Source organism: Syngnathus leptorhynchus, chromosome 10 (assembly GCF_054491065.1).
Source record: "Syngnathus leptorhynchus isolate UIUO chromosome 10, UIUO_Slep, whole genome shotgun sequence".
Taxonomy (NCBI): Eukaryota; Metazoa; Chordata; class Actinopteri; order Syngnathiformes; family Syngnathidae; genus Syngnathus; species Syngnathus leptorhynchus.
This window is the reverse complement of record NC_141204.1, coordinates 4,603,808-4,628,628: the sequence shown is the minus strand read 5'-3', so window position 1 is coordinate 4,628,628 and position 24,821 is coordinate 4,603,808. Positions and strand designations below refer to the sequence as shown.

The following is a 24,821-nucleotide window of genomic DNA, read 5'->3' as shown; positions in this document are numbered from 1 at the left end:
AAGAGCAAGCGAAGGCCAGCCCAGTGCCATGGAAGGTTGCTGCTAATTCTTCCATATCTAAGCCTCTTTGCACAAACTCGCTTTGTCTTCCAAGTCACAGTCATTAGAGCCTAATCCTATCAAGCAGGGGCTAATCTGAGGCCACGGGGTTCAGCCCCCTCAGCGCCGCTGGCCGGCCCCTTACACGCACATGCATTCACACACACACACACACACACACTCTCACACACATCTAAAGAAGCTACCAGACGACACTCCAACAACAGTTTGTCTTGAACAGCTGCAAGACAGAGATGCAAAAAAAATATATAACAATAATAATTGTAAGAGTAACAACAGTAATTCCAAAACCTAACAATGACGTAATTAGAGGAGTCAGTCATGTCTTTCCCAAAAGTCATTCAAACTTTTTTTTTAGCTGCGTGAACCTCGATCCGTTTGTGTGTGTGACGGTGGTGCATCAATTCCCCTCACATTCCGCCACACACCCTTCTCCCCGGGCCATCATCATCACTCTGGTCTTTATTTCAGTGCGGACGACGGGCCCGAGATTAGTTATTGATCAGCCGACATATAAATTATGCTCAAGTGAAAGCCAACAACACAGAGACTATGGATCGACTATCGACCCGCTCCGATTTATCATCCCATTTCCACAGCGCCACCAGCGCCCTGCCGGGGGGGGGGGGGGTTTGAAGAAACGTTGGAATAATGAGAGGAGAGGGACGTTTACGACCAAGCCTGGGCATTCAGTTTCACCTTTCAGATGTCAGAAACTGCACCAACAAAAAGACAGGATGCGTCTAGATTTAGAACCGCTACAAACGAAAGATTTACTTCCACGCATCTTTTTATTTTCGAAGAGATTATGGGCAGCTGCAGTGAAGCGGAGACTGTGGCTACGATATACTGCAGCTTCCGGAGGGAAGATGATATGCATTGCTATTGTTGTCATTTCTCGCTGTGTATCCTCAAATGTCACAATAAGGCAGCCATTTTATTTATTCCACAGGAGACTAAGGGCGACAAGAAATGATGCAGAAGGAACTGATCAGCTAAAAAGGTACGTGCAGATTGAGGCAGCTTCATTTATTGCCTCACTCATACCGTTCTAAAGTATGGAAAAAAAGTCCAAAATATTTTATCGATATGTCAAGTAGAGGTACTAACTCAGAGATGGGTTGAGTGAAGTTACTTGATACAAAAAAATGTGGCTAATTCTGTTGAAAAATGCAACAATTGTTGACTTTAATGAGGTTTTTCTGTCAAAAAGATGGAGCAACAATGGGTAACAGCTGGGATGAAAAACAATTGAAATCTTTCTCCAGGTGTTCTCATTGACAACTTGTGATTTTCTTTGGCTCGAACGTTTGGCATCTCAAGGCCGAAAAGAAAACGTTGTAATTAAAGCCAGGCAGGTGTGCCACCAATCACAAAGGACGTCAAGATGGATGCTGTCAAACATTAAATGACGGTCGTCATAATTAACGGAAGGACGAATCAATCGCGGGATTCGTTGACAGCGGGCGCCGCTTTTGTGAGCCGCCTTGACTCGGATGTTCTGAGCCGCGTTCGCAGACTCAATCCCTCACGCTTGGCGAGATTCCTCATTCGGGTCATGTCAGCGTGACATCGTGTCACCCACGACCTCTCGGTGAACTTCGGAAAAGATAACTTTGGGGAAGGTCACCTTTGGACACAACATTAAGTACACCTGCTCACAATATGCACATTTGTTATTGTATTATTCTGTCAGGAATTTCATAAAAGTGACAGTTAATGGATCTGAAGTAGTCATATTTAATCACAATTACAAAAAAGATCAATGACATTTGTCGCTCGTGTAGGTAAAATAAACCAAAATATTATGAAGCATACGCATCATTAAAAAAAAATTCCAGATAATGCCGTCCTCCCCCACCCCCACAGAAAAAAGCTTCAGCCTAGAAAACAAAATCATTTACACTCAGGCTGTCATTCTACTTTTATTCCCCTAGGGGCGCTCGCACCTGAGTTTAAGAACGGGTGTTCTCTAGCAACGAGAAAACAACAACAAAGACTTAAGTCATAAAAAAATGAAAGCAGTGACATAGTACAGCTGTAAAAAGCTGATGAATACGCCGCTACATTTTTATATTTTCATATTAGTTAAACAGTCTTCCAAAAATAAGAATAATCTGGCATTTGCTTTAAAGACCCATCTGCTGCGCAGTCAAGCAGAGGGGCTTTAAATATGAAATTATTACTCGGCTTTGGAAAATTACTAATCTTTCCCTCAACTAAAAATAGTCACTTGCTCAGCAATAAAAACTGAAGTTTTTGGGAGTCTTTTAAAGTTTAATGTTAGGTGCATTATTAGTGGGAATTACTTGGCTGTCATCGCTAGTGGTATCACGATACGGCCGTCGTGCGATATTGGTGTAGTGGGAATACGTCATCTGTGAAATGAAAGAATGTAGAGTAAGAATACGATATCAAGATACGTTTCCAATTATATCAATCGTATCATGATACAGCGATAATTGATGTATCTCAAGAAAATCTACGTTCCTGCCTTATGATATCACGATAATTGCCACTGATACCAATGACATCATGATAGAGCAATTGTATGATTTGGGAATTTTTATATTAGAAGAAAAAAAAATTCAGATTGGATCAGGACATTGCAACTTGTCCAATATGATTGCAATATCGTTATTTTTTCCCTCATCTTGTCTCCCAAAGATGTCCTATCAGAACTCAAATGGACTTTTAAAGTCCTCCAGGCTTCTGCCACTCACACCCATCGCCATGAAAAGATGAATCTTCACACCTCCCCCCCGCTTCCTCCCCCTCTTCTTGACTCACCCTCTCTCCTCACGTCCTTCCTCACTTTCCTTTCTCACATCTCTCCATCGCTCCCTCCCTATGAGGTGCTGATCAATTCACAGCCTCCCTGCGAGGTGTGACCACCCCTCACCCGTGCACCTCGTCTATCCTCACCCTCAACACTTTTTGGGGAGGGTGTGTGGGGGGGGGGGGGCAAGAGCTGATCTTCTATCGTGTGAGTCCATTAGCACACCTGAAACAAAAGCTGCAGCGTGGCAAATGTTCAACGGGGGTGGGAGGGAAATGGGTGAGGTCGATTCTGCTATGACCCGATCGGTCCTTGCCACAATGTGAGAATGGATTTTATTGTGATACCCAAAAGGACTGGCGCGGCTCCGTCTTTGAGGCTTCCAATGATACCACTCGGAACATACATTTAACACACGAGCAATGCGTTACGATTTATCGAAAATATGTTACGATTCACGACGCGATAAGATACGGGATCATTTGTTCCAATTACGATTCATTTGAGTATACATATGTTTCAAAGTGAAATAATTCACTTATTTTAAATACGTGATGATACGTGACAGGATTGTTCAACGCAATTAAGAATGGCTTTTGTAAGATGCGTATAGTTTCACGATGCTGTTCAGAACTGAGCAAACAGCTTGCTCTTAATGTTGTCTCATCACTTATAACACCTCACATATTTAACACGAAGGAAGGGGGAAAAAAAAGTTCACACCATGCCGACTACCTGTTTTAGTTAGTCTGTAATCTATAAATCAAAAGTGTGCATGTGTAGCAAAGCAGATGTGAATCCCTCAAAGGTGTGTGCGTGTGTGCGTGCGTAGGTGTGATGCACTGCTGTCTTTGCACTCCTTTACCATCAACGACGCCACACCTCGCGGCGTGTTTGACGACTCGCGTATGGAATTCGCGATTCGTTTGGAATTAGGGATTCAGAAATTAAAGCGTAATAGCTGAATGCCTCACAAAATGTTTTTTTTTTTTCTTCTTCCATTCTCGCCATGCAAGATGAGCAAATTAAACTTCATGGAGACGCTTGACATTTGAAATGAAAAGACAAACACACGCAAGGTGCTCCGGTAAGACTTTTTTTTATTTGTACTAAAGATCAGAGGACAAACAAAGTTTATTGACATGAGCCAGCCACATCATTATGGACATCTGCACCCTGTAAAAATATCCAATACAGAAATGACGCCTTTATTGTTCACTAGCCAATGACAAGGTTTTACTAGTCTAGTCCAATGTGATATTACATTCTGTATATTAAGTTTTATTTTCCTCATGAGTCAAGTTAAGCATCTTTGATTCCCTCAAAAGCTATCATCTAAATAAATGTAAGTTGTTATTATTATTATTATTACTATTATTATTGCTGGCCTTTCATTACTGTTGGTGACTAAATATTTAGGGACAGCTTTCAGTTTAACGCAGTGCAATTGTACACTCATTATGTTTTTAATTAATCACATTATACATATGAGAAAAAAACCGCAAATGATCCTTTTCCACATCTACTTTTTCTTGATTTTATTTTTGATATACTTCAGTGTCCTATCTATCTTTTTGATGAATACAACAATCAAGTTGTAACGTACTGCTAGTACATGTTTGACTATTCGGGAGTTCCTAATATTGTGGTTGTGTGGGCCAGGCGATGTTTACAGTGGGATTGCTTGTTTGCGTTGTGCCTGTCATTCCCAATTTGTGCGCTAGAAGGCGCACACGATTAAGTCTTCGTGTGTATGAGAAGCGAAAGGAGACTCGCACTCAATTCCTTCAAAATGAAGCCAACCAGGCGTTATTAAAATGCAACTAAACTTGTAATTATTTAAAACACAAAATAAAAATGGTGGGATCACTGTCATTAAACCAAACGTAATATTTATATTATTATTTTTTACCTAAAAACTCACATTGCGTAATATTAAAAGGTTGATCAATGGAAGTCAATTAAAAACAAAACACTACGTTTAAAAATGCGAAATTATACATTGACATTTAGTTAACCGGCATTTTGACTTGATGTATCCTATTTTGGCTTGATTTAACTTACTTAGTCTCTCAATATAAAACAAACCGAACATGAGATGGAAATGTCAATATTTCGTTCATTTTATTTTACTTAATTTAATACTGAGCTAAATGCTGACAAGTTTTTAAGGGTCCGGCTGCATGTTTGCAGATCACAAAGCGTTTTCCCTCACTATGACTCCGCCAGGCGACCATGCAAACTTCTTTGAAAGTCATTTACTTTGATTATTTTACAAATAAACCTCCCTAAAAAAAAAATCACACCTTAGATGCATTTGTGACTTTTTGTCTATCAAACTGATTTGCTGTCATATCGAAGCCCCCCTAAACGAGGCTGGAGAAAGTGGAGCTTAGCGTTTATATAGACGCTAATTGAAGCCATCTAATGACTTTAAAATGCCTCTGGCGTTACTTAGCTGAATGGCCAGCTCCTCATAGGACCCCCCGTTTGTGCTAGAGCCCACCTAAAATTTCACTACAAACACACTCAAAGTACATCTCAAGTTAGTTACACTTAATATTGTGAAGACAAATCCCAAATAGGAATCCTACTCACCAATTTCGAACTAAAGTGGATGTGCGTAAAAGTCCGTGCGTCCTGGTCGGCTCCGAGGGGCGGACTGAAGGAAGGTGAAGAAGGAGCCCTCGCACGCCTCTTCCCCGCGTCTCGTCGCCCCCAGCCCGGCCTTCTCACAGCCGTAGTCCCCGCTGAATGCGATGGACGACTTCCAGCCACCACAGAAACAGTCTGGAACTTACGCACCCGCCCCCACATTAATATTAGCATATATATCAAGATCAATAAATACATCGATTGTCTAAGTCTTGCGGTGACGTCATGCAGTGCACTATTGAAAAGTCCATATCGTTTGGTATGCAGGAATGACATTTATTGAACTTTGCACCTCATACTCATATTATACAATATAAATGATGCATGATACTGGCAAATATGACGTCACTAACTAGTCATCACAGGTATTTTGCAGTACATTTATTAATTTATATACACTATATTAATGCATTTGATGGCAATTATGATGACATCACTAGTCAAAGTCCTATCTTGATACCGAAAATCACTTATTGCATTTTACCACTTTATATTAATTATATACTAGAAAATGTGCTGACGACACTAGTGGAATTGACATGCAGAAATCACGTGTATTTTACTAAATACATATACTGTACCAAAAAATATGACGTCACTCTAGCCTTATCACAAAATTTCACTTGCATAAATACAAAGGAAATATTGGCGTCATTGGTTGGTGCTATAATTTGCATTTATTTTATTTTGCGTGATTTCCAATTTATATTGAATACCATTATAAATAGAACTATTTCTGGAGAAATCACATGTATTCCACCGCTTAAAACGCGAGGATTTGTGATGATGTCACTTAAGTCCACGATTTTGCATCATAACATGGACTCGTGTGCTGTCGTGTTTCCACATGAGAATAACTTAATTCTTGCTGCAAGAAAATGTGCAGTGCAACTTAGTGATCAAGTATTCTAGAATCGTTTAAAGACACGAGACAAAAAAGTAGTAAGTATTTCTGTAAATGTACTGAGTTTAATTAAATGACATTATGCATGCCATTTAATTGAAGGAGTTGCCTTTAAAGCATTAATTTGCCTGGCACAGTCATGCATTTATTGTTATTAACCTTTTCCCCCATCAAATTGACCATAAAGAAGCGCCACAATGTTGTAAATAAGCTGAAAGTGTGGCCTGACAATAATGATGATCATGTGCTTGCTTTTGCACCTTTTCGCCAATGTGGCCTCGGACCAATCAATCAATTATTCCAGGATCGATCGATGGAGACGGCCAATCAGAACACCTCCCTCCAACAGCCCCCTTCTGGAGCCCACTGCCATTGGCCAGAGCGCCGGCCGACTGGACTGACCCATTCGGCTCACTGACAGGGGTGGAGATGATGGAGACACTTGGCAAACTACTTCTCACTTGTGATTTAACATCAAATTAACCCAACTCCTCCATCTATCTAAACTCCATGTACTCATTCAATTATTGTTACACGCCACGAAACCTGACACGCAAACGCGAAAGAAAACTTAAGACTAAAAGTGAAAGCGAGCCACCAAAACAGACTGGACAAGACCAGTTAGGTGGCAACAATGTCATTTATGCATCGGTTATAAAACAAATAATTTACAGCAATAGAGCAATATTTTGTGTTATTTGGCAACGTTGACTTTCAGCGATTAATTCGGCGTCTTTTGCAATAACATACATGGCGAGGTTGTGGTAGTTTGGAACCTAAAGGAGCTCACTGCGGAGCACTAAAATTGCGAGTTTTTTCAATGGGCTCTGGTTTTTCACGCACCCCCTCCATTCTTCAAGTACGCGTGCCCCACTTTGCAGCGGTCAGTCGCGACCTGTTTATGGCCAGCACTACTTCCGGGTTCGAGCACACTCGTCCTCTCATCTCCATATACACACGCCACACGGCTCCTTTAAGAAAAGCCCCGAGCCAGAATGATGAGCCCTCCTCCTCTTCCCCCACCTTCTCCTCCTCCTCCTTCTCCTCTTGAGCTCTTCCACACGTCTTTGCATAAGTAATTCAAGCCGCGGGAGAGCGGGCAGCCAGCAGCCGCCGAACCCAGGGAGATACGCTTCATTCCCGGCCGCGAGTAGGAGCTCCGAGCCGGTGTTCAATTCAGCGGACCAAAGCTAGGGGAGGAATCCGAACAAGCGACGCCGGACACCCGGGGGAGCCTACAAACGAGCCATGAGAACCACCGGGTGTCTTCCAAGGCTTTAAATTAATTTTTTTTATTTTTGGGGGTGAGGGGGGACTCGGAGCGAGAAGGAGAGCCGAGGATCGACTCTCCTCGGCCGGGTTCAACTTGGCAGGCACCGTGGTGACTGGCTGGAGGGGGAAGAAGCCCCAAAACAACAAACCCAAAGGATTTTCTCTCCATTTTTTTTTATGTTTCCCCTTTGTAAATGTAACTCCCCTCCTCTCAATTTTTGTTTGGATTTGCTAATTTGCCGTGCAAGGCTGGCTTCCGAGCGGATTTAAGTGGGATTCGAATCACGAACTGCGGGCAGTGAGGAGGCTTATGGCTCAAAGGGTACGTACGACCAAAGCAAGCAACCAAACACGCGTGGACTTGAAAAAAAAGTTACTTTTGGTGTTGTTGTTTTTTGGGCACCCACATTACGCACGGACAAGCTGGTTTTCTATTGCACCCCCCTTCCACTCGCACACGCACACATCTACACACTTCTTTCGTGGACGTGTTTTTGCAGATGACTTGTGACAGCGCTGCGTGGATTTTCTGGGTGACAAATCTCAAACATTTGTGAGATGTCTCGTGAGATATCCACGCACCCCCCCCCCCCCCCCAAACACAAACACGCATTTTCTCCCTGTTATTAAAATTCCCTCTAATGTATGATTTTAAAAAATCTTATCGACGACAAATGTGATTTAATTTGCAGATTGCGCTGACTTGTTTTAACATCTCATCGCCCGGAGATTTGCTGCCGTTGTTTATAAAAAAAACCCTTCTCAATCCACATCGGAAGACTTTTAGTTTAAAGTGTTCACAGCAAAGCAGCTCGTTGTTTAATGCAAAGATTGTTTTGCATTAAAAAAATATCAGTGGTGTTTACTTATTGCACAATTTTAAGATTTTAAGGCTGAGTAAAAACGATATGCTTTTTTCATTGTAATAATTCCCTGAGTCCCTTTTTACGTTGCTGCAAACTACGTATAACAAAGTTGAAATTTAGGATTAACCCAGTGCATTTTTTTTAATCACTCCGAACCGCAACAGTCATTTTGTTTAAATTCTATCACTTGACATGTCAGCCGCTTCGGCTTTTTGCTTTTCTTGCTTTAAAATACTTCAAAAGTTGTCTTAATTTGCACAATCCATCCAGTTTAAATGGAAGTTAAACACTGAATAATAATTGCATTTATAGTGCGGCTCTCGCGGGTGTAATCAGTGCACGTGTGTGTGTCGTTCCGGTGCAGTACGAAGACTTGCCCCACTACGGGATGGACGGGGTGGGAATCCCGACCACCATGTACGGAGACCCGCACGGCGCACGCTCCATGCAGGCCGTGCACCTCAACCACGGGCCCCAGCTGCACTCGCACCAGTACCCCCACACGGCGCACACCAACACCATGCCCCCCAGCATGGGTTCGTCGGTCAACGACGCGCTCAAGAGGGACAAGGACGCCATATACGGGTACGATGTGGGGAGGGGGCGGCTTCCGATAGTTTTAGCGAGATGCCCGGCTCGCTTTCCCCGGGGACAGCGAGTGCTTGCCGGGCTAGACTCGCTGAGACCAAGGTCGATCTCCGTGCATATTTTTGTAAACTAGACTGACTCTATCTTATTTTTTTCCCCCATAATATACACTTTTACGTGTTGTAATAAAAGTTAATTGCATATTTAACTGTGGGAGTTAGCTAATAATTTTAGCCTTTTAAGCAAGTGGAAATAATGACAATCTATTAGTAATTTAATTAATCGTAGCTCATTAGAAATGAAATATGCGTCACGTTCAGACCGGTGTTGGATGAATATCAGATTTTATGGCTTTTTACAATTTGCATGAAATGTATTTTTGTTACATAAAGTTATACAGCAAAGACTATACGTGCCCCACAACGTGCAGAATTGTGTTGCACTTTGAAGAGTATTCATGCATGCATGCATCCCTGCAGGGAGGGTCCCCATGGGCGAATCCCTGCAAAACTAAAACTATATAAAAAAAAAAAAAAATGAAAAAAAAGAGAGAAGCATGGCCAAATGCAGCCTGCAGTCGTCTTGACCCAGCGCTGACATTTGCCACCGTCTGCTTATACTCTGTAAATGTGTGTGTGTGTTGCCATGTAGGCACCCCCTCTTCCCGCTGCTTGCACTGATTTTCGAGAAATGTGAATTAGCGACGTGCACCCCCAGAGAGCCCGGTGTGGCGGGAGGGGACGTGTGCTCGTCCGAGTCCTTCAACGAGGACATCGCCGTGTTTGCCAAACAGGTCAGAGAGCAGCTAAAAAGCACTTAAAAAAAAAAAAAAAAACTTTGACAAAAATTAATGGAGGGACTGCATGGCAATGTTGGTGTGTGACTGCTTTGACATGATTATCACATGGTTCCTTGGTTTTTAGATTCGTGCAGAAAAACCTTTATTTTCATCAAATCCAGAATTGGATAATCTGGTAAGTCACTGAAACATTTGTGAGCATGTCACTGGGACAAAAAAATAAAAAAAAAAGCTTGATTTGTGTCATTTTCCCCTTTTGTGCAGATGATTCAAGCCATTCAGGTGTTACGGTTTCATCTGCTGGAGCTGGAAAAGGTAAGAAAAAAAATTGGATAACAACTCTTGTTCCTAATTTGCATAAATATATATTTGCTCGTCGCTTATAATTAGCGTTCAAATCAATCACGCCGCGTTTTGTTTTTCAACTTTATCCTTCTCGCACATGTTAATCAGTGTTGCCGGACTGGTTCTGACCCATTTGTGTTCGTGCCTTGCCTTAGTCGTGATTGTGAGGAGAACATCGAAAGGGGGGGGGTGTCGTCCAAAAGTGCACGAAATGCAAGCGTCACGCGGGGGTGGCTGCTGGTGGGATTTTTAACACGCGTGTTGAGTGCGTCGTGGCCCGTGTGAGCCCTCGTGTCACTGCCAATTTTCAGGGATATCTCCATCCTGGCTAAGGGGGGAGGTAGAAGTATAGTCATCATGGAACCGACCGCCCTGGCCGCCTCATTAGGTCCACCTGCATGCATCAAAGACCCCAGAAACGGAACATTCTTGCACATTAGACCCATTTTGTAAAGTTGGATTTTTCTTGTGTGTGTGTGTGTGTTTAATTATTTGATTGGTATCACTTCTAAGAATTGGAAAAAAATAATTCTTGGTTGAATATCATCTTTGTCTGTTGTGTTAGAAAGTTTGTTTGCGTAATCGCTTGTGGCTTGTTTTACGACGTGTGTGTGTGTGTGGGTTGAAGGGCTGTTCCTAATAATTTGGCTGGCACACTTTGGCAAGTTTTTGCGCCACGGATTTTGACCGGTGATTGGTTTGATTGTTCTGAGATTTGAAAGCATTTGTGTGGTAAGATAACCCACTCTCCATTTTGCGTGATATCCATTTTATTGAAGTGATTTTATGCAGCTTTGTTGTTTTATAGTGTGTGGTCGTGGTTGTTCAGGGCTGTTCCTAATGTTTTGGCTTAGAGGAGGAAGGTAAAATGTTGATTTTTATTTTTACTTTGGCAAATACGGGTCAAGCGCGGTCAATATTTTGACCAGTTATCGTGTAAGATAAGTTTTCATGAGTAATTTATTGTGAATTGTTTTATTGTTTGAGGGCTGTTTCTAATAATTTGGTGGAGACTCTTTGAAAACTTTGCTATATAACGCAAGACATGCCACATAGGAATACTTAATATTTTGGATTTTGACCAGTGATTGTTACTGTTTTTTCATGATTTTTTTTTAATGCTGTTTTGATAAAATCTCAGTTTTTGTGTTGTAATATTTTTTTTAGGCGTCATTTCCTTCATTTTGCTTTGTGGTGCTGCTTCTAATGTTTTTGTTTGATTTCTTGATTTTTATTAGAGTGCAGGTGTACCTAATATTTCGACCTGTGATTGGTACTATTTTATTTATTTCTTTAAAGTTTGCTTGAATATATTCCGGTGTCCTTTTGACTTAGATTATTTTTTTCCCCAAGTCATTTCATCCAACTTGTTTCATGTTCCCTAGAGTGAGTCAGAATATTCACCATTGTGCCTAATGGTTTGAAATGATTTTATGTATTAATATAAACATTTTACTTTTTACGAGTGATTTCTTGCAGATGGCGTGCGGCAGGGCTGTTCTTAATATTCCAATATATTTTATTATAGTTATACGTGTCTTTTTTTCAAAGAATTTCCTGCAGCTTGTTTAAAGTTCCTCCTATTTTGCTTACTTACTCAGATGAACAAGTGAGGGTTTTTTTTTTTGCCATTTTAGCTCATGAAGTACAAATGTAGGCAGACCTAATATTTAGACATTATTTTTCCGAATATTTACCAAACGTTCCTTGAATATTAACTGCTCTCCTTTTTGTGTCAGATTGAATTTTGCTAGTGATTTTTCTGATTGCTGTTTGGTTATTCATGCAGGTGCACGAGCTGTGCGACAACTTCTGCCACCGCTACATCAGCTGCTTGAAGGGCAAGATGCCCATTGACCTGGTCATAGATGACCGCGAGGGGGGCTCCAAGTCAGACAGCGAGGAGATCACTCGTTCCTCCGTGGCTCTCGACCAGGTACACACACACTTACCCCCTCCCCCCCTCCCATTTCCTCCAATCATCCTCTCCATCGGAATGAGACATTTTCTGCATAAATGCTCTCATTGGCTCATTAAGACTTGACCCGCTTTCCCGTCCATTTGAATTTACGGGGCCCTTCCCCAGCCTCCACCCCTCCTCACGCTGGCCTCGCTCGAGCCCAGCAGAGCGCAGCGGCGGCGGGGTGCGAGGCCGAGGTGCTCCCCGGTGTCGCTTCTCCTCGGTCCCTCCACTTTTTTCCTTCCTCCTCCTCCTCCTCGACCGTGTGCACGCTTCATTAAGTGTCTTGTCAGTGTTTCTCCTCAGACATGAGTGCACATTGCTTATCGAGAGACCAAAACCACTTCCCCCACACTCCCACCACATCACAAGCCCCTTTTATTTGCCTTTTGCAATAATAAGTGGCAAATAAAGGTGAAATAAGCAGAGGTGGGAAAATGAGTGCGTAATTGCTCGATGTACTGTAGTATTCGCGTGTTGGCCGTGTGCTCTCAAGAGGTGTGGCCTAATGAGCGACATCAGGAACTATAGTGCTAGTTTTGATGTGAGCGTCTGGGCATGGGTTGTGGCCTACAGCAGCTCCCGGCGAGTGTTTTCATTTTTTGTTTGTTTGTTTGTTTTTTCAATCGTCTCGTTCTGTTATTGGCGGCCATTGTGTTGCTACCATTATGTTGTTACTCCAGGGACCAGAGTGCGTGTGTGTGCATGTGTGTACTCATGCTGATCCATACACTGGCTTTTGAAAGATCGCAAGATCCCAGTAAAATTCCGCATTTGTGCACAACGTAAAGATGGTTGCAAGTCAATGAGATTAAAGGCGACATAAAAAAGTCACCAAGCTAAATAATTTAAATCCGCACGGCGTCCATATGGGTGAGTGAGTGGCTGGGAGAGGCTGGATGGCAGGGCTGAGAGTGAAGACTTAGAGAAGGGAGGGAGGGCGGGCGGGAGGAATAGAGGGAGGGGTATTCTTAGTGTGTGTGTGTGTGTGTGTGTATTATTAGGGAAATGAAGATCAACCGGCAAAGATAACACAGCGCCTTTTTAATCCAGAAAGAGAATGAAATAACACACTAAGTGTCTCTTTGAGGGATTCCTTGTATCCTCTCGAGGATTTCTTTTTTGTCCAAAGTGGCCTTTTTTTTTCTATAGATGAAGCAGATCAGCCAAGGCAAACCTTGCCTGTTGTGGCTTGGGTCAGATTGACGCATGTAATATATATCTTTTTTACAGTGCCCCTTGTAATGAGTTTATTTGACTTTTTTTCCGACAATGTTTACAGCCCAGTCCTTTCTGATCATCAAACAGGCACCGGGTCAGATTGACCCAGGGATGTTATTACCGTTCCAGAGAAATAGATTAACAGCAGAGTGAAAGACTCCTCACGTTTGAATAGTGAGGAGGCGACCAACCCTCCTGTTTGGTTTGTTCCTTTAGTGTGCCAAAAATTTGACGATAATGTCTGCCTGCCCTTTGTGGCAATATAATAGTTAATGAGTGTGACTTCAACAACCAGTTGTATATATTATGAAATTAGCCAGCATCAATTTGACCCACAATGTAACAAGAGCATTAATGCGCTTCAAGTTGATTCTGCTTCTGACTATTGATGGAATAACAAACAAGAATATAATATAAAAACTTTTTAGGACATTAGGCACATGCCTACTTGCAAAGTTCTATACATTTTTTTTTTTTTTTTTTTTAATTGTAGTCTTTTACATTTTGTGGTCTATTTTTGCGTGACATCTTATCCGCACTGGTGACATCCTTAACGAATTGGCCCTGTGTGGGTGCACGCATTATCTTGCTCCCCCTCTCCCTCCCCTGCCACATATGTATTTTTAATATATGCCCCTGGGCATAAAGTTGAAGAGCAAGAGCGGCCTGCAAATTTGCACAAAAGCAGCAATGTTAACAAGAAGGCACATTTATTCATAAAGCAATTTATTCCGGTGCGAGGCGAGTGTAGCAGAGAAAAGAAAATGTCAGGGTGAGAGAAAAAAAGACTTTGAATTTATTCAACTTGACTTTTTTTATTTTATTTTGTACAAGGCTTGACAGTGTTTGGGAATTATGCGACCGCCTTGCATGTGTCACGGCGCTAATATTCGGAATATTTAAGCCGTGTTCTTAGCCTGCCTGAGCAGGCCGGCGTGCAGAGGTGAAAAAGTCAGGAGGCTGGTGAATGCGACCAAGCCAGTTTGCTGCGTGTGTGTGCATGCGCGCGTGTGTGTGTGTGTGTGTGTGTGTGTGTGTGTGTGTGTGTGTGTGTGTGTGTGTGTGTGTGTGTGTGTGTGTGTGTGTGTGTGTGTGTTGGGACTGGCCTGATAAATGCAGCACCCCCTCAGGTGCTGTGTTGAGTGGAGCGACTGGTTAGCACCGGTTGGACTGAGTTAGCGTCTCTTCCTTCTGCCCCTCTGAGAGATTCCCAACACACTTGCAGCAGGGACTTGAAAATGTTTGAATTGGAATTCTCCAGCATTTAAAAATGCTTACGTTTGTGTGATTTTGAAAGTACTTAGTATTCTTATTCTTAAATTATCACCAAACTGCTTTTTTTCCAAAATGTCAAAATACGATTCGATAATGACTTTGCAGGTTGAAAAGTCACCTTCAAAGTGTGTGAACCCTGACCTAAAAGCACATCGCTCACATTTGGATGCAGAAAGTTGCCACCAGTGGCCTTAATTGGACATCCAGGGGTGAAGGGGAGGGGAGGGGAGGGGGGGTTGGCGGAAGGGGCTAACGAAGTGTGAGAGAGGCTAATGGCGCTAAGAACTCTCTGGGTGTCTGGAGAGTCTCTCCACTTCATCAAGTGGGACTGAAAATAATTGGAACTTCCCTTTCAAAATATTCCCGCGTCTGACAAAGTCGATATGCCTCAATTCATTCAGGAGGTGTTTTGATTCCTCCCATATATTTTTTTTTGCTGTTTTTGTTGAATTTAATCCCACCTAGCCCGACTTTGAGGATGTGGTTTGAGTCCCAGGTTAGCTGTTAGCTTAGCGCAAGGACTGCCAAATGCTTTTTTTGGTGTGCATTTCAAGTCATGGAGACGTTATCGAACATGGATCCTTGGCATGTTAAAGCACCACAAAATGAGTTTGATTTAAGTTATTTAGTTTTAAAGTTAAACATTGTGGTGAGGGTGGGGTCACTTGAGCAACTCTGTGGGGATGCCGCAGAGAATGGCTAACGGGCTATCTTTCGGTAACAAGCGACTACGCCGTTATGCAACCCGTCTTTCCAGGTCAGCAGTGTTGGTTTAGGTAACGCCGCTGGTCAATGGGTGACACTCCCTCCCCCCCTGCGAGTCAGGCAGGGAGTGAAAGGGAGGTGCGTCACCCACCATTTTCCTAATCGGGTCGCCCCGCTATTGCTAATCTATTAGCTTGCCCCCGCTGGAATCACAAGCGGGCTTCTTTTTGTGTGCCTCAAACGGCTCCTCTCAAAGCAAACTTCTGAGTCGCGCTCAAAGGGGCTATCGAGAGGGGGGGGGGGGGGGTTGTCGGTAATGGCGGCTTTTGTGGCGGCATAAAGGGGTGGTTTGACCCCCCCATCCTCGCCCTCCCCCCGTCTTTCGGGGCGGCGGATTCAACAAGTGGCACAAAAGAGGGGCGACCACGTGACTTGTGTCCGTCTTAGCCTGCCGGAATAGCAAGTAGGTTCATTCAAAGGAAGGAGTTCTCATCGTCAATACCCCCCCCCCCCCCTCCCAAAAAATGCTAAAGTCTATTTTGTAGCCCCAAAGTTATGACGGCTGACGTGCGGCCATGTTTGAATTCAGAGCAAACAATAACGTGGCTTATGTGTACTTAGCTAATGGAAAGAACCCCCACCCTCAACCTAACCCCCCTGCTGGCCTCCCACAATGGCCGCCGTGACCATCGTGCTAAGCTAAGCTAATAAAGGAATGACTAGCACAAATTCTTCCACTCCAATTATACTGTGCACAGTATTTAACGCAATTTGTGTTTTTCCCCTTTTCTAATGGAAATAGGCTCACCTTGTTTTCATACAGGAGCAAAGCATTCTGGGGGATGGAGTTGCATGTGTGTTAGTGTGTGTGTACGTGTGCATGTGTACGGTGCGGAGGGGGATTATGTATATTTACGCCTGTGCCTCTTTAAGTATGCACATATTATTCCTGCACCCTGGTCGCCTGTAAAAAAGCGGAACAGCTCAAAAAAGATTTCAGCACCTCGGCCTTAGCCGTTATTATTAATATTATTATTACTGCAAATCAATCAGCGAGGTGACATTTCTTCTTGCATGAGCGCTTGCTTGCTTGCATGCATGAAGAACACCCCCCCCCCACACACACACACACACACACACACTCGCACGCACACCGGGAATGAGAGCGCACTGGATCGGAATGCCGAATCACAATTTGCAGCGAGAGGAATCTTTTCATGGCGAATTAGAGAAGAAAAACGATGATGAAAAGTGTGTGTGTGTGTGGGGGGGTGCTTAACTCAGGATGGGGAGTTGCCTGCGTGCCTCTGTGCGCTTCCCTGGGCGGCAGATTTAAGAAGTTTAGCGAAAAGCGAGGCAGAACAGAAGCAGGGAAATTGAATTTACTTGACAATTAAGCGTTGGAATACAACCTAGTGCACACGCAGCAAAGTGAGCGAGCGAGAGGGAGGGAGGGATAGAGGGATTTGGGGAATATGCAGAGGGAGGAGGAATGGCGGCTCATTAGGAGAACACAGAATAAATCAAGTGTGTCGCTTTGTGTGCAGTCGGCCTGTCGCAATTTTTTCTTCTCAGCGGATCTTAGGGCTGCTCAAACTTTCAAATGCTTCACCTTTTGCTGTGCTAAACAGGAAAAGAAATCCAGTGTGTTGGCTTGGAGTTAAAAAAAGCGCAGCACACTTGTACAGTGGCTTTTTTTCTTTCATTGTTATAATTTTTTTAAATTTCAACTTTTTTCTGAATTATTTCTATTTTTATTTATAAATAAACTAGACTTGATTATTGATATATTGATTTTCTGTGGCCTGTGACCACACTGATTAAAAAAAGGGTAAATATGAAAAATATTGAAGAAATACACAAATATGAAACTGTATATATGCAGAGCGCGACTGTAGTTTAAAGTTGTAATTTCACCAATCACCACTAGATGGCAGACATGTCTTAGTTGCACTGAAATTTTCTTATGTCTTTAAAGTGTATGTTTTTTTTATGCAAGATGGCACTTTGTTCTAAAAAAACCCCCAAAAAATAACCTGGTTATTTTAATATTCTCTGATGTAGCCTATACTTGTGTGTGTGTGCACAGGGTGTGTACGTGTGCGCACTTTGCGGTCAAGGTGTGTGTGCTTTTGTTAAATAGCAAGAGGAGTGTGTGTATATATGTGCAAGTGTACAAAACTAGAAGAAAGGGGAAAAAAATGTCTGTTGTGATGTATTTGCCAATGGCTGTGTGAGCGTCTGCTGTGTGCGTATTGGCATGCGTGTGTGCGATCTCAGCATTAATTGCGCGTCAGATCAGCGCTCGCATCTAAGGGCGGCTTGTATGAGTATAAATAAACTCCGCCTCTTCTACCCCCCAGTCCCCGCGGAGATGCCATCCGCCCCCCCCCCCTTCCCATGGGGGCTGGACGGCCACCTCCCAGCAGGCACTGCGCTCTTTTGTTCAATTACAGCTAATGCACAACTTTGCCTCCCCACACTCCATCCTCCGTGTTCTAATTATATTTTCAAATTAAAACACAAAGAACTTGCACGCACCCGGGCACTCGCGTACGCGATTAACACGTCTGCCTCACAGGCCCGAGGTTCAGGTTTGAAGCGTTGGTACTTTTCCAAAAAAACACGTCAATTGGCCATCCTTGTGATGAAGACTTATTTGTCCATATGTAGTCCTTGAATATTGTCCTTTTGTTCCCCGTCTTGAACACTCTCCAACTGTCTCCAGTTGTGCAGCATAAAAGGATGCAGATTGAAACCAGTTGATGTTTTTTTTGTTGTTGTTTTTTTTTTTGCACATCTCCTTTACCAACTTTTTGTCCGACACCAGATCTTCCATCACTCAATTTGCCATGTTTGGGCTGACTCTTACAGGTGTTGTTGACTGCACAGCACTTTGTGTGTGTGTGTGTGTGTGTGTGTGTGTGTTTGTGTGTGTGTGAGTGAGTGAGGGATGCCGTGATAGATCTCGTTTGAAGTCTCGTCGTCCCTTTCAGAAGCGGAATAACATCTGGTTTGGTTGCAGTGTGAGGCAGCCGCATCGGAGGAGGCATGTGTGTGTGTGTGCGTACAGATCCACATTTGTGTGTGTGTGTGTCTGAAAATAACACGGTCAATGAGAGGTTCCCCCGAGTTCAGTCAACCTTTGGCAGCGTATGCATCAAACTTTCGCTTCAGTTTTGTCCCAAATAGTTCTGGTTCTGTTTGAGGAGGACTTCCTCGCTTCTGGTCTGGCTCTGAGGGGTACATTTAGACCACAGAAACCTTTTTCCCTTTTGGGGTTTTTGGACCAAAGACAATAAAAGGATTCATGCAGGCTTGCGGGAGACTGGAAACATTATAACGTGGGTTATAGAATGTGACGTATGTAAGTAATGCGACTCCACGGCACCCTTTGGTGAATGTGTCCTTTTTGTGCTGCATCAGAGACATAAGAGTAGAGCACAGTCTTGTCTTGCACATACTCGACTGAAAAGTTTGTGACGACAAAAATGTCAAGTAAAAGAACGGCTGAATTTTATTTGGAGCAGAGGCATGTGGCAAGTGTGCTGACTAAAATTTGAGTGGGATTGGTTTGTTTTGGACACAGCCACATCTGCAGTTACAAGAGGGTGTGCACATTTTTGCAACCATATTATTTCGATTATCTCAATTTCTCTTTTGATGCTTGAATTTTTTTTCCTTCATTTGATGTTTAGGTCAGATTAATGGTGGTTCATATTGTTTGTCTATATGTTGCTGCACCATTTGTGTTTTTCCAAAAGTTCAAACTACCGCAACATGCTAGTTTAGTTAACCCATTAAGCTAGCTGACGTTTGTAAAGAAAAGTAACAACGTTCCGCCATGGATGTACGCTAACGCGCGTTAGCTCGCATTTCATCAATTTTGACATTTCATGGTGTCCTTTTCACACTTTTTATGTGTCCACAGAGTCGTATTTCTTGACGCAGCTTTCAAGCGCCACTGTATATATTTGGATTTATTTCTTTGTGGATGACATCACTTTCGCTGGTCGCTCGCTGTTGTGCTTGTTGTCATCTGCTAGCAGTTTGTCCCAAACGGAGACAGACGTGGATCGCATGCTTCACAAAGCTGGGAACTCATGCAACATGTTGGCTTGCTCCTTTTTTTTTTTTTCCTTTTCCCTTCTTCATCTTTTTCTCAACCCTCATTCCATATGACGGTGTCATGCACACTCGCTTGTGCCTGCATGCCCTTATATGAGCGCTTTACTTGCGCCGTATGCAGACAAAAAAAAAAAAAGACACGGCAGCACTCTAAGCAGAGCGGAAACCTCCGCCAAGGCTGTGTGACAATGACACATATAGTCTGTTGTTTTATTTCAACATGCTAATTAAATCTCGTGTAAGTCGAACCACCGCGCCTCGTATTTTATTGTGTTGTATGCGTCATGCTGCAAAATAAATAAATGAAGTTACATGTCGGAACAAGACAATTAAGTCTTGTTTACGTTTTATATTGTGTAAAATGACCGATTATTTTGAATCAAAAATTTAAATGGATACACTAAACATATATACGGAACTGGATGATAAAATTATAAAAAAAATGAATGTAAAATGCGCTTTGTATCCACATTAAAATTCAACACCGAGTAAAGTCTAATACGGTCGTCCATTTTGTGTTTCTCCACAGACGTCTTGGAACCGGGACCACGACGACACGGCGTCCACGCGCTCCGGGGGCACGCCGGGCCCATCCAGCGGCGGCCACACGTCGCACAGCGGCGACAACAGCAGCGAGCAAGGTAAGGGCACAGCCGCTTTGTTGCACGTGGCGCTCGCCGCGTTACATCAGCCGCATCAAGGTCAGCCGGACGGGCGCCTTGCAGGCTCTTTGCAACAGTTGCCGCTCAGAAAGCTTTGCCGACCACCCCCCCCCTTCTTAAAGCCACGATAGCCTTCTGGTGCTGATGGAATGTTGTCATAAGTTGTGTTTGCAATCAGTGATAAAATCGAGATTTGCTGCCCGAGTACGGTTGACTCGAAGCACCTGTGGCAGGGTTTTTACTTTCTGGACCCGTATTTCGCATCTGTGTCAATGTATGGGGAGGGGGGGGATTCATATATTATTGAAGATGAGTGTACTGGGTTGGCAAGTGGTAGGCGCTGCCACCCACATGGCTTCTGCTCCAGTGAGTGGACATTTTGTGTTTGTGTCACCAACACATATCGTGTCATTGTTGTCATTTCTGGTCGCAGGAGAAAAACCTCGTTCCTCCCGTTTGGGCTGTTTTACTTGGCTTGACTTTAAGGATGTAAGAATGCGGATGAAATCTGCTGTACACTGCTTGATTGAAGTGTGAAAGAATCGATAATGCATTTTTTACGTATTAAAAGTGTGTGGAGGGAACAAATAGGACCGTCACTATCAAGTCTTTTTTGAATTGATTATTACATTGATTATCTGCGAGTAACCAGAAAAATTTGGTATCAGTATCTTGTAAGCTATTGTCAAACCTCGTGACAGATTTCTTCTTGGTGTTTTGGTGTGTTTTTGTGAACGCTTAGCAACCTTTTTTTTGTTATTGCAAAGTTGCTATGTTACGATCCAGTCGATACTGTCAGAAAATCCTTACTGGGCTGTTTGATATCATTTTCAGCTGAGTTTCTCGATATTGATATTGTTGTTGTCAAAGGTCATGATTAATTTATTTAATACAATTTTACAGTTTTTTTTTTTCGTTTTTTTTTTAAACGATTCCGACCCGGTGTGTGTTTCACTATACTTTGTAGGTCCTCCTGCTATGTTGTGTTTATGGTCCAACCCTTTCCTTTATGCTACATACAATAATTATGATGTACAGGAACTTCATAAGCCTGTGGTGGGCCGCTGTCCAAAATATTTTTGGCCTTGTGGCGTGTCTTATTTTGAATCCTCTTTCAATTATGGAATTAGTATAGTCCTATACATCCTTCCACTTTCCAGCTTCTAATCATATCCTCGGCTATATTTGCTGCGTTTTCATGCTAAATTCTGCGCACTGTTGCGGTTCTGCGGCGTGAGGCGTTCAGGCTCCCTTGTGCGTTATGTCACTGACTCCAAAGGCTTCACTTTTCTTATTTCTCCGTATTAGTAAAAAAAAAATCTCTCTAAACAAAAGCAGTGATGTCTCTTAACAATGAAAAAGTAGACAAACAGTACCGGGGCGAGTGCCTAGCATGCAATAACATGATTATTACTTCCTTAATTGGGTTAGAGGCTGTTAACATGTGTCTAGCATTGTGTATTGTCTTCACAGGGTTCATGTTGTATATGCTTTGGATCACACACACACACAGACACACACACACGCTGGTGTGTATTACGCACACACACACACACGCGCAGGGACAAGCACAAATACCGGAGGCCATGTTGGACGCGTTTCAGTATTTATGTGGGTTAAGAGCGCTCTCCGCTGCGTCATATTTGCCTCTGTCAGTCACTCTGTAATCTCGCTAAGCTGGTTATTTATGTTTGTGGCAACCCCCCCACCCCACCACCACCTTCACCCCAAACGCTTTCATCTGCCACCTACTCTCCCGTGTCTCGCTTTCATTTCGCCGCCGATTGTTTGGCCTCCCACTCGCTCCCCCAAAACGCCGCCTTTTGTTTATCATCACCTCGCAACTTTCTCCCTCCTCCACTTCACATTTGCTTCATCTCTCCTCCTTCCTCTTATTGTTGTTTTGGCTCTTGATTTCTTCTCTTTCTTCCACCCTTCCGCCTCTGATTGAGTTCTCCCTGACCTTTTCCCTCTCCCACCTCCCCCCCACCACCACCATCACCTTCCTCCGGAGGAAGATGTCGGCTGCCAGAGTGCTCCCGGCATTTTCTTTCCTCCCTGAACGCCTCACTGGACACCGGTGGAAACATCCTCTCCGGTGCGAGGATACACGGCTAGGAAGGACAGAAATAAGCTCACATGCAAACGTGCCTTAGCGCTGTTTGCTCCCCAGTCTCCACCTTGCTGTCATAGCCCTCTTTCTACCGGCCTGCCCTCAGTCTCTCTTCTTTAATTTCCAATTGCCAACACATAAAGTGGTGGCTTACTTAAATTCCCCTTTGTGTGGTTCCCCCAAAAAAGTCCATTCACGGGGGTTCCCGGTCTTTAACAAGGAGGCTTAGCTGCACTCTTGCGTCTTGAGTGTGACACACTCAGCCTCGCACACTCCAGTGTAACTGCGAGCCTCGCAGGGAGCTGTTTGCCTTGGCTCGGGCCCGCGCTCTCCTCTCTTACAAATGCTGTGGGTAATTGGTGATACATATCTAATACGGCCAGTCATCGCCTCGCTCCCTGGATGCTTCTGACAGGCGGCGGCGGCGGAGGGAGGGAGGAAGGGAGGGAAGAAGGAAAGCTGTGTGGCGCTCCAAAAAAGAGAGCAAACACTCGGCGGTGTGTTCTTGTGTTTCCCCCTCGCACGCCAAGCAAGAAGGAGCACTTTATTTCCTCTGCGGGGCTCGGATGTGATCTGATTTGAATGATCATGTCATACGAGTGTAAAAAGAAGTTATTAATGTTGCCCGAATGAAAAAAAAATCAAAAGGAACAAGCAGGATTTAATCATGTAGCGCTCAATATAAATCATGAAAAATACATTTTGTATATGTACGTTGCATTGTGTTCGCGTTAAGCTAGCAGGCGTTGGCAAGTTATGTGCATTGGTTAAGTACACAACGTGAGAGTTTTCTTTTTCCCCCTCTCATATGCGAGCTGTAAGCGTTGACTAGCGCCAGTGGCTGTTATACAAAAGGGGCACCGATGGTGGCGGCTAGCTGGCAAACAGCTGGGCTAACAGAGAGGGGACTAATTAACACCACCATCACCGCCATTGCTGCTGCTGTCGGCGAGAAGGGGTGAAAAAAACAGCAAAAAAAAAACTCTTTAGAGACTCCTTTTTAATGACATGTGCCAAACATTTTTTTTCTTTTTCTGTACATACCAATGGAATCCAGTGAGAGCCTAGAAAGAAGTGAGGGGGGGGGGGGGGGGTAATGGCACTGGTAGACTTGTGGTCAAGGCATAAACACCCAAGTTGGGAAAGCGGTGTGGGAGCCACAAAAAAAAAGAAAAAAAAAAGTGGTTCTCCTAATTGCTCACAGCGAGACGGCGGCGGTGCCGTGTGTAAAAAGCCTCGTTAAAGCTGAGATTTTATATAAAGTCACATTAGCAGGCTTGCGCTTACTTACGCCTTGCTTTGCTACTTCAAAGTGGGGGAAAACGCTGTATTGAATGTACCACGACTGATTTTAATTGTGATATTCCAATTCAATGTTCTCGCTATAGTGCTATTTATTATATTCTTTGAATTTGTTTTAATGAATCGACTGTTTAATCGGTTATCGGAGTTTTACCCTGCCAATTATCTGACTCTGTATCAGCTTCAAAGAATCCATATCGGTCACAACTGCAACCTCACATAGAGTCCATCAAAACTTGCCTGCTTTGGCCCTCCCATCGATCCGACCGTGCTATTTTAGATCCATACCCTCTGACCACCGCCAAGGTCGGCCGTGGCCGGATCGAGCTCGCCCAATGGCTTTGCTCGGCGCGGGCTCTCCAAAGCGGCCAATTAATGGGTGCCGTTGTCCAACAGACTGGAAAGAGAGAACTGAGAGCGTGTCTCTTACTCTCACTCTCCCTCCCCGTGGGCCTCGCTCGCTCTCTCCTCGCTTTCGGAATCAAAGCGTGTGGAATTAGCTCCACTTTAACAGGCCATCAGTGTCGAAAGAACACAGGGATCGGTCTTGGTTGGCCGCCACTCAACCGTAGCTTTGGCGCACGTCCACGCTTCCAACGCAAACAGGGCTGCATTTATGGAAGTAACAGTAGATTTTCAGACAAAAATAAGCTCTTAGAAAGCCTCAAATTTGCCTTGGCCCCGTGCATTATTACCTCCCTCAAGGAAGTTATGTCATCACAGTGATGTCTATGTGAATACAAATTGTTTGTTCTGGGTGGCGTTCTCACAAAAAATATCTTTATTTGATATATTTGCCTCTTTGGTGTCCCGTTATATTAACAGCGTCTTTAAATATGCGAAGATAGCGTAAAAAAAAGCTATAAAAGTCATCTCGTGCTGTTTGTGGCGGCATAAACACGTTTGAGGAAGCTAGTAGCGTTGTTTGTATAGAATTTAGTGCATGGCAAACTGCGTTTATGGCCTCACCTGGGGAAGAAAAGCGCTTTACAACTACTCTGTCAACGCTGGAAAGCGATAAACACTATATTGCAACGAGCGCGATAAGATTAGCTACGGCGCAGGAATGTGGGAATGAGTAGCGAGCGGACAATATGTGCAGAGGGTGTACCTAATCGTTTGTCCAGTGTACGTTTTTTGGGATGTGAAGCGGCTCCGTGATGACTTTTCACATGACGGCGCGATTG

General features: G+C 43.6%; 1 protein-coding gene across 9 annotated transcripts in view; it reads left to right on the top strand.

Annotated features, from left to right (window-relative positions):
- The window catches only part of meis1b (Meis homeobox 1 b), a 129,723-nt gene that overhangs the window by 66,389 nt on the left and 38,513 nt on the right, over window positions 1-24,821 (top strand). For 3 of the 9 annotated variants that reach the window (XM_085922199.1, XM_085922196.1, XM_085922200.1), the window contains 8 exons: window positions 1,013-1,063; window positions 3,856-3,926; window positions 8,901-9,121; window positions 9,776-9,917; window positions 10,048-10,098; window positions 10,188-10,238; window positions 12,058-12,204; window positions 20,087-20,198. In XM_085922199.1, coding sequence (XP_085778325.1) covers window positions 8,925-9,121; window positions 9,776-9,917; window positions 10,048-10,098; window positions 10,188-10,238; window positions 12,058-12,204; window positions 20,087-20,198 — 700 coding nt within the window. In that variant the 5' untranslated portion in view covers window positions 1,013-1,063; window positions 3,856-3,926; window positions 8,901-8,924. Of the gene's footprint in view, window positions 1-1,012; window positions 1,064-3,855; window positions 3,927-7,279; window positions 7,993-8,900; window positions 9,122-9,775; window positions 9,918-10,047; window positions 10,099-10,187; window positions 10,239-12,057; window positions 12,205-20,086; window positions 20,199-24,821 lie in introns of those variants that run through there. The other 6 variants (XM_085922198.1, XM_085922197.1, XM_085922201.1 and 3 more) reach the window with 5 other exon arrangements.